This window comes from Mercurialis annua, linkage group LG1-X (assembly GCF_937616625.2).
Source record: "Mercurialis annua linkage group LG1-X, ddMerAnnu1.2, whole genome shotgun sequence".
NCBI classification, from domain to species: Eukaryota; Viridiplantae; Streptophyta; class Magnoliopsida; order Malpighiales; family Euphorbiaceae; genus Mercurialis; species Mercurialis annua.
The window spans coordinates 50,630,783-50,641,534 of record NC_065570.1 but is presented as its reverse complement, the minus strand read 5'-3'; the positions used below and the strand labels follow the sequence as shown (position 1 = coordinate 50,641,534).

Genomic DNA, 10,752 nt, shown 5'->3' with positions numbered 1-10,752 from the left:
ACTTATTTGTATTTTTTTGAATAAAAAAGAATTTAATTTCATGTTTAGACTTAATTAATTGAATGATTTCATCATTTAAGTAAAAAAATTAACAAAAATTTAAATATTGGGGTACAATTGAAAACAGAAAATTCAAAAGTGGGTAAAATTGACAAATTTTCAACGTCGGGGTAGAATTGAAAAAAAGTTTAAAGGTGAGGGGTTTTTGAGTGATTAGGCCTAAATAGAGGTGATGACCCTATTGTAAACTCACAACAAACATATAGAATAAATTCTCTCTCTGCCGTGGAGTAGATCGCATTGATCGAACCACGTAAAAAATCTTGTGTGATTCTTTTCTCTTCTTTTATTTATTTTCTGCTGCGCTAACAGCAAGTTTTATGAGAGGCTCTTTCGATTGGGATCGAAATTTACGTATGTGGCTGAACTAGAAGCATCGAAAAAAGAAATTGACATCATATGGTGAAAAGGTTGGCATTCCATTTGGCTTGAATGTGATCCAATGTATGTTAATTTGTTTTTCTGAGAATTCAAAGATAGTCCTTGAAAATGAATGTAAAGTGGGTTAAAATATCTTCAACACATCAGGAATATGTTTCCAGAGTCTCTTACATTTGATTATGAAGCATGGAGTTTCAGTTGGAACTTTTGTTTGGTGGGACTCGGCTCCCACTTTTTGTAACTCTTTTATTCAAAGATATTTTAGTAGGCAGATTTCTTATAGATTTTGGTGATCTCTTTTTCCGTCTTGTATGACTTTTTTGGTTTTTTTATCATTTATGATGCTTTTGGAATTTTGGAAGCGTGATTCGTGCGCTAAGAGGGTGTCAATCTAGTTGAGATGTTCGAGTGCACTCTTGATTTCTAAAATCCGACTTTTCACTAAATAAAAAGTATCACAAACATTTGAATGAGATTTTTTATTTTATAAGTTAATTAATCATACCAGCACAATGAGAAATAGAGTGTTTCAAATAAATTAAAAACTTCAACGTACTTCATAATTTAATACGAATTTTTATTTTCGACCATTTAAAATATAAATGAACTTTTTGGAATTCCTAACACCATGGGTTCTTTGATAGCCAATATGCTTAGTCGTCAGACTCATCGTCAGACTCGTCGTCTGGAAATCTGCAAATCAAATCAAATGAAATATGGTGAATGAGCATCAATTTACAAAAGATATATTGCCAAAAAATGAAGTTACACAAGTCAATTAAATAAGTAAACATGAATTATCAAAATAAATACGTAAATATGAGTTATGAAAATTACCCTAACTCGGAAAGCTTCTCATGTGCCTCAGCATAATCATCAAAAAATTCATCTTCATCCTGGATAGCAAAATATATAAATGAAAACCATATGCATAAGAAATATTCAGACATTTGTTTTTGAATTTTGGCACCTGATCTCTTGATTAAAAAATAAAGACATCTATAGCTAGCTAGGTTTGAGATGATTATTTGGTTTGTTTGGTTATTTCAGTTAATCAAATAACCAGATTTCATTAATATCAATAATAATAAAAAAAAAGTTATTTTTGGCCTTAATCTTTGATTAAATAAAAAGAAAATTATAAGACTTTAAATTTCAGAAAAATTACAAATATAACATTTTATATAATAAGTCGGTTAATTCTATGGTTTAGTTAATATAAACGTTCAGGCTAAAAATCAAAACGATAATCAAAATTATTAAAAAAAATGGATCATAATCAAACTAAATTAATCGAAAACTGAATGAAACTAAAATGTCAATTTGGTTCAATCTGTTAATTGAGTGATGCCCGTAATTATACTCACAGCAGCATATTTTTCGACAAACCCGCGAAAAACAGGGTCCGAAAGAAGAGTTAAATCTGATGGCAATTTTAAGAGTCCTTCGGTCTCTCCGATCAACAGCTCTCTATAAGAATTTAGAAAATGCCCAACGTCAATGACCATACTCGCCCATCACCATATAAAATGCAAGCAACATTATGGAAAACACAATGTTTATAGTTACTTGAAATAAGAATTATCGAAGATGAGAGGGTTATGAGTCCAGGGACCCTCAAAACCAGAGCGCTCTTCATGACACCTACCCTGCATCAATCATTTCCACAAACAAATAGAAATTACAAGTAAGAGCGTGTAAAAACCGAACCAAATTAAAAAAAAAACAGATATTATGCTTGGTCTAGGGTTAATTACTTAGACGACACCAAATCTTTATACGTCGTTTCAAATTGGTACCAAAATTTTTAATTTTTAAGGTTACTCAAAAGCTAATATGGACACATCTTTTAGTACGTTTCAAGATATTTAAATTAGTTTTGGACACGCGACATATGATTTATGTGAATATTCTTGAATTATGCTAAAAATAATATCTATGCGTAAGAATATTGGAAGTGCTAAAGCCGGTCCATGACATTTAGTCATCTAAAATTGATCAAATCCGATGTCCAGAATAAAAATAAAATAGTCTTAAGCAGATACAAATTAAAATTAAAGGACCAATTTGATATAAAATATAAAAGAATAAATATGTTTTATGCTAATAACCCTTCGATTTATTTATTGTACGTGTTTTAAAAAATCAGTTCGATTTGATTTTACTTTTGTTTAAAACTAAACCAAGGAAAATTTGAAAAGCTTTTAACCAACCAAGGTATGGCCACCGGAGAGAGCAACAATATCACGGTCATTAAGACCCATCGCGTAAAACTTTTCCCTCAAGTGATCGGCTCCTGAAAAAAAAAACAATTCATGTGTTTAAAACACTATAAATATGCTAAAATTATCTTTTAGTCAATTAAAATATTGTAGAACTAATGAACCAACCTTGGGTAGGGTTAGGGAGGCGACCTTCTGGAGGTACCCTAGTCTTGTCCTGGGATAATGACATGGTTATTGTTAGTATAAATCAACCATAAAAAAATCGGATCAAACCGATTAATTGAACCGGTTGAATAGTGATTAAATGTAGTCAATAATTTTATTTATAAGTTTATAAACTCTTGTATCTTTATGATCTATAAATTCCTATTTTAACATTAATTTGTACATTCTAGAATAGATATTTAATCTATATAAAAACTAGAAAAAGAAATTGAAAAAATCTCAACCTTTCAATTAATGGATATATTAAACAGTAAAATATTTTTCGGTACAAATCGAATTATAACCTCTGTCTCTAACACTGTTAAATCAATAAATAAAAAAATCTATTTTGATCCTTAAATTTATAATAGCTAATTAAATAGTCAAAGCTACTAATTAAAACAAAGTTAAAGGCCAACATTTGTATTTATAAGTATAATAAAATTAAAAATTTATCAAAAAAATTTTAAAAATTAAATTAAAATTGTATTATATTCATCTAATGAATATTTTACATTAAATAAATATTTTTTTCTCAATTACTAATGGTTATAACGCATACAAATTTTATCAAGTAGTACATTTGATAAACACCTGATTTTTAACATTTTTAAATAATTGTCACCAATATAATAAGCCGCATGCATAAAATAATAACATGAAACTTTTGTACAATGTCATTTATATTTAAAATAATTAATGTCATTTATATTTTAAAATAATTAATGTCATTATATATAAAATTAATTAGATCAAAAAATACATAATGTAGTTATTGTTATATTAACAATGAAAAAGATTTTAACGTAAATATTCATGAAATTTTGAAAGTACACGAAATTAGTACAGGTGATGATAAGAACTAATAAAAGTTAGAAACTTTGTAGATTGACTATATAAAAAGTAATAAATTCAATTCTATTTTTAAATTTTTTTTATAATGTAAAATAAGTTCTTTTTACTATTTTTCTGTAGTTTGGTATTTTGAACTATAAATTATATATATTATTATATTTTCCAATTTTTTTATTATGAAACGGATATGCGAACGATCGCTTCAACTGAACGGTCTGATTTTTTCTAATAGTATTCTAATGATGTATAATTGTGAATTAAGTAAATAAACAATGATGAATATAAATTGGCTTTGATAATAAATTATGCATGAATTATATTTGGTAAATAATATATATTTGACTAATTTATAAAAAAATTAAACAAAAATTTAAATCTATTGTACTTTTAAATAAATATATTAAACTAATTTAAAAATAGTAAAAGATTTGACTATTTTATCTACTAATAGTTTATTTTTAAATTTCTTAAAATTTTAGATTCTGGTTTATACCAAAACATACTATAAAATTATAATTCGATCGTTATATAAAAGGTTGATTTTTTAATGTTTTCTAAGAAATTATTAACAATAATATTTTAAAAATTAAAATATTATATTTAATAATTTAATAGTTATTAATTTTGTATAACATGAGCACGTACTCAAATGCTAATACATATATAAATAGTCCTTACAATCAATTTAAAAATATAAAAGCAGATTAATACTGACCTCTCTTCCGGGACGGAATGAGATTTCAGGTCCACCGGTAATTTCAACAGCAACAACACCAGCAAGCTACAATCATTATATTAAATCAAAAACCAATTAAATTAAAAAATACCGAACAATCAAACAAAATTGATATTGTTATTAGTATTCACCTGATAGAAATCAGCATAAGTGAGAATAGAAAACTGCTCCTTAAGAGGTTGAAGAAGTCCAACAGCAATTTCAAGCCCTGAATTTGCTGCATGTGCCAATTCAGCTTGAAATCTTATAGTTCCAAATGGACCACCAGTATCAGTTACTACTTCGTATGTTCCAGCAGAGTGCCATCTGCAGAAAACGACACCGTTTCTTTCTATAAATAATTGTCATGTAAAAAAGACAATCTAAATTTTATATAAATAAAACACTCATATCTACCTCTAATTTTATGTTTTTAATTTTTTTTCGCCATTTGCCATTTATACGCACAATAAGTTTGAATTTGATGTGACGTGAGACTATACAACTATGTGAATACAATTAATCTTACGTGATGTATGTAGCATCTCGTCTAGGTGTGCAAAAACCGAACCGACCGAAAAACCGAACCGAACCGAACCGAAATTTCAATATTGGTTCGGTTTGTTGGTTAAAACGGTTTGGTTCGGTTTCTAATAATATGAAACTTTGATATTCGGTTTTTGGTTCGGTTTTGGCTTTCTAAAAACCGAACCGACCAAAAAACCGAATAATAATTTTTTTTTAAATAAAATTAATATACTTATTTATTTATTTTTAGTCTTTATTTATAGCTAATATATACGTTAATAATTTTTTTCTAATAGATAAAATATACAAATAACTCATACAAAATACTTCTAATCAATAAATTTAAAAAAATTTAAAATAAAAAAAAACAAAAAAAAAGTTAAAAAAATCGGTGTTTAACCGAATTAAATCGAACCGAACCGACATTTTTCGGTTCGATTTATTTCGGTTTAAACCTAACTTCAGTTTCGGTTCGGTTGGCGATGTATACCTAATTTCGGTTTTGTTTTTTCGGTTCGGTTCACCGAACCGACCGAAACCGACCGATGCACAGGCCTACTCACGTCCCACCAGCGATCCAAATCGATTGAAGTTATACTTTAGAAAAGCTTAAAAAGACGATATATGGTAATATATATCACGATTTTAAAAATATGATATATTAGACAAAATATATTTTTGTGAGTAGATATGAATATTTTGCCTCTTATTTATTTGTGTTTTTAGCTAAAATAACAAAAATATTCTGAAAAAACCGTAACAATTTAATATGTTAATTTTATAATTTGTGATAAATATATTTAGGCGTATAATCTTCATCTTAGATCCATAAAACCCTTTCTAAACTGAAAGAATAAATCAATTATATAATATAACTATTTATGAAATCAAACACAATTCTTCAACTACAAATAAATCATAAAAATAAATCTAATTTGAAAGTTAAATATATTTATCACAAATTATATTGTCAAACAGAATGTTTTTAAGAAAAAAATATTTATCATTTATATTAAAATCATTTTGCTTGAAAAATACACAAAGGGCGAACAATACATACGCGAGACGTAGGATAAACGGAGCCATCTGCTTCTGGGCTATTAAACCTCTAAGCTTCCTCTTCACTTTATTAATGGCATTCTCGTACTCATCGCTTACTTTTGGATAATTCTTTGTCATTTTCTTGTGATTGGTTCTGCAAGCATTAAAATCAAAAAAAATTCTAAATAACACTTTAAATTAATTAAGAAAGCATTTAGTTAGCACATTTCAAAACTGAAAGTTGAAAGGACCTGAAAACTGACCAAAAACAAAACAATAAGCAGCAGGCTTTGAAATGATGAAGTAAAACGAAAGATATACTAAACTATATATAATGGCATGAAAAGGGAATACTTCAATTTGCAGGCAGTTATTTAATTATTATTTTTTAAAATATACTAGATCTACTTTAGGTACCATGTGACTCGTAAATGTTTAGTAATATTTTATTGAGGAAACTACTCGCGAATTTCCTACATTCCTACATAGGATACAATTCACACTTTCGTCATTTAAAATAATCAAATAATACGATCATCCATATTTATCTCTGATAATTACTTAGTTTTTTCATTCAATTTTAGTGTTTGTTAATAAATTAAAAAAATTAAAGTCCAATTAATCTTTCAAATTGAATTTTTGATATACATATATAAATAGAAAATATTATTATTATAAAATTTAATAACTTAAGTGCTTTATAAATAGAAAGTACTATTTTTTTTAACTTTTTATATTTTTATCGTCTTACTAAACTAATGTATGCATACTTCAAATTCGCAGATTTTAAATTATTTTTTCAAACTTTTGTTTCTTTCCAAGTGATCTCATGTGTTTGTGTTTCTCTATTTGAGTAAAAGATCAATTTACCCCCTGAACTTGACATGAAATATTAAATAAGCCCAATCTCGTAACACCGGATCAACTCACCCCAGAACTTGACAAAGCCGGATCGGTTTCACCCTTTTAACCAAAAAAGATAATAAGATTACATAATCTAAAAAATTAACTATAAGTAAATCTAATTAACTCCAACTAATCTTAATTAATTTTTAATTATAATTCTAATTAATCCTAATTAATTAAAAATCCAATTATAAAAAACAGTGACCTTTTCTGCCCTTTTTCCTAATTAGACTAATTAAATATAGATAAACCTAATTAAATCCTAATTAAACAATAAATACTACAATTAAACTCTACTTAAACAGTAAACACCACCATTACTGTTAAAATCAAATAAACAAACCATCCAAACTAAGAATTTAAAATCAAAATCCAAAATTAAAATTAAACTCAAAATCAAACAAACAAATTATATAAAAAAAATGAGTCATCGATCCATCGACGGAGCAGGAGCAGCAGCAACGACAGAGGGAATCAGTGGCGGCGGCGGTGACTCATGGGTCTGTTCTTCGTTTGTTTGAAGAACAGATCCACATGTGCACATTTCTCTTAGAATATTAAAAACATTAATGTGAAGACACTCATATTAATTATTATCCTCTGAAATTAATAAATCTTGTGACATATCCTCTAATTTCTAAAAAAAAGGCAGTGCTATTTAGCCGGAATGTCTGTGGACAAAAAATGGTCAGAATAGTACTCCCTCCGGTCCATAATATTTGTCACATTTGAGAAATTTTTTTAATCCATAATATTCGTTATGTTACAATATCAAGAAAGCATTTATTACTATTTTTCATGTTTGCCCCTCATTATTTACTTCAATTTCGACTATATAAAAAAAATAAAAACTATACAAAAAAATTGAAGATTTAGTTACGATTAGAAATATACTTTTTTCTGTCTTTTTCCATAGATGCTTTACTCGTACTCATTCAATTGAATGGATTGATCCAATTAATAAAAATTATGTTTCGTAATTTGATAATCCAAAATTTTACAATAAACAAATAAAAATGATAGTTATAAATGTAAACAAATTTTAATGTAGGGCCAATTTAGTAAAAGTGTTTACAAATTAAGACACATTAATTGTTTCTTAGTTCTTGTGTTAAAGCTAAATGGATAAATATCATACTTAAAAATGAATTTTGATTGATTGTTCAACTTTAGCATATGCTATAATGAGTGATAAATTTAACATGCAATATAGCATATGCTAAATTTAGTATGCAGTGTGGCATTGTATTGAAGTTAAATTTTATGTCTCAATGTTAAATTATAGCATTAGCATGACAATTTAGCATTACATTATGGATGTTCTTATGGACAATTAGTTTTTTTTTTCATTAGAACAATCAGTCCCTATCAATTTTACATATAATTCAAGATACATAAATACTAATTTTATTGTATATATATATTAAAATTATGTATCATAGAATATGTTAGATATATATTAATTTTAAAATTATAAATCATAGCAGATTGTAGATATATATATTAATTCTATATATATTAACTTTACATATATACTTATATTAAGATTACAAGTCATATCATATCATATTTTATTATTATTATTAGTTGATTTTTTTTAATTCAAAATACAACTTTTATTTATTTTTTATTCTAACATTTCATATTAGTATTTAAGTGAAATTAATGTAAACATTTGTGATTAGCTTTGATTCAAGTAGCATTTGCCTCAAATAGAATATTTTTAAAACTCTGAAATCAAGTTTTCTCAAAAGCATAAAATTCCTCTTTTTTAGTTGTGCAAATAATTCAAATAATTAAAAAAATTAAAAATTCTTATTTAATATTTAATTGTAATAAAATTTTACATGATAGTTTCACTAGTATTAACGCCACTTTGAATTAGCGACACTTGAAAGGAGTTGGCACAAATGAATTGTTTTTAAAATTTTGAGGAAATTTAAGACAAATATATTTGGAAGGATTTATCAATACTTCAAGATAAATATTAAGGGTAATATTAGACCTTTTTCCCCTCATAAATATTTTGCACATTCCTTTAGAACTTTTCTTATTTATATGTATTGGCTTAATAAATTAATGTATGCGTGCCTCGCGTTAGCAGATTTCAAATTAATGTTTCAAAATTTTGTTTGTTAGTACTTATGTTTTTTTTAATACGTATGGTATAACTAGAGTGGACTTGCTTCTTCCGATGCATTGCATTTTTTTAAAACATTGGGTTTTAATCTTATATAAAGACGTGTAAGAGTAAGAGCATTAACAAATCGATCATTAGCTGTTAGCTTTGGCATAATTTATAAAGTTTATAAATTTTTAAGATTTGATTAATTAGGTTAATTTGTTTTATTCAATTACTTATTTCTACTTTTATAAAATTATAACCATTTTATATCTATATATTTTTTTTTAAATGATCGGCAGTAATATTAGGCTCAACCACAAAATAATGGAAGACAAAAGAGACAGAAAACAGCGAACTAAATAATATCCGTAATGCAATCTAATTTCTAAAAACGTCATTCCATAATAAGAAAAAGAGTTATTAAAAGTTTTATAAAAAACTACTGCTCTGCAGCTGAAATTCGTCCTTACTATAATTTATAAACGGAGTAAACAAATGTGTGTGTGCGTATTTATAACACGATTATTTGATGTGTCACAAATAGATCTAATATATGTTTTTCATACGAATCCATTAAAGCTCAATCAGAATTCACTAATTTTACGTGTTTGACGAATCAAAATACAGTATTATAATCCATTTGACAGCTCTATTGTTATTTTTTTTATGAATAAAGGTGTATATTAAAAAGCCAACACTCCAACCTCAAAGCTTACACACAAGAAGAGGCTACGCGAGTAGCACACAAGAGGCTGCGACAAACAGGAAGAAGAACAAAGTTACGAAAACATAATACAATCGAAATTTCTATACAAATCTAACCCCGAATAAGAAAACTTAGGCATTTTACATTTAAAATAAAACCCTGTTAATAAGAAAGTAAGAAAGACAATGTCTGCAACCTCAAAACACTTATTTTAAAAAAAATACGCCGATTTTTAGATTTCCAAATGTCCCAAATAGTAATATCCTAAAGACATTGCCATAATTTCCTCGAAGCACCGAACTTTACAAACGATCTTTAAAGATTGAAGAAACCAACCATAGCCTTAGGCATAAAGGAAAAAATACCTAACTTGTTAAGGATTTTACTTCAAACGGAGTGGCGAAATGAAGAAGGATGTGATCTTGAGATTCGGGCAAAAGACATAAAGAGAAAAAGACCTGGTTTGTATTCCTACTAGTTAAAAGCACAAATGAAAAGAATTCCTTTCATGGAAACTCAACCAAACGAAGAACAAAAGTCTTGAGGGAGATGTAGAAGACCAAAGAGCTGAAAACTGAGCTGAAATAGCTCCTATTTGCGCTGCCACAACAACTGTCTGCGTGGAGTTGGCGTCAAAAAACAGAGGCTTGGGTAACAAAAGCAGCTTGGGAAATAGAAACAGCAACATGGGTTCTCTGAACATAACTCTAATGATGGCGAGAAAGACGACAATAGCTTTCCGCTGAGTACACTCTATTCCCTTAACCCACTCAATACCATCCGGCATAGAAGAGAAAACGATAATGTTCAGGTAAGACTATAGAGAATCGAGATCAATTTTTTCACTCAAGCGAAGCCTACGTCTCCAAATCAAAGGTAACCGAATAAAATCAGAGAAACAAATATCTTTCCGCCTTGAGAGGTTAAATAAAGGGGGAATAAGTCATGTATAACGCCACAAGCATGCCAACGATCAAACAAAAAAGATACGGCTAAGACCTTATTG

The 10,752-nt window shown here is 27.6% G+C and overlaps 1 protein-coding gene across 1 annotated transcript; it reads right to left on the bottom strand.

The window, feature by feature from the left end:
* Window positions 1–894: 894 nt before the first annotated feature.
* LOC126664551 (L-ascorbate peroxidase, cytosolic-like) lies at window positions 895–6,363 on the bottom strand. The gene is made up of 10 exons (XM_050356994.1): window positions 6,273–6,363; window positions 6,029–6,163; window positions 4,593–4,767; window positions 4,441–4,506; window positions 2,832–2,880; window positions 2,655–2,737; window positions 2,011–2,090; window positions 1,809–1,911; window positions 1,279–1,337; window positions 895–1,134 (listed from the first exon to the last, which is right to left on the bottom strand). The coding sequence occupies exons 2-10, from the start codon at window positions 6,145–6,147 to the stop codon at window positions 1,095–1,097; spliced, it is 774 nt and encodes a 257-aa protein (XP_050212951.1). The 5' UTR covers window positions 6,148–6,163; window positions 6,273–6,363; the 3' UTR covers window positions 895–1,094.
* Between the last annotated feature and the right edge of the window lie 4,389 nt (window positions 6,364–10,752).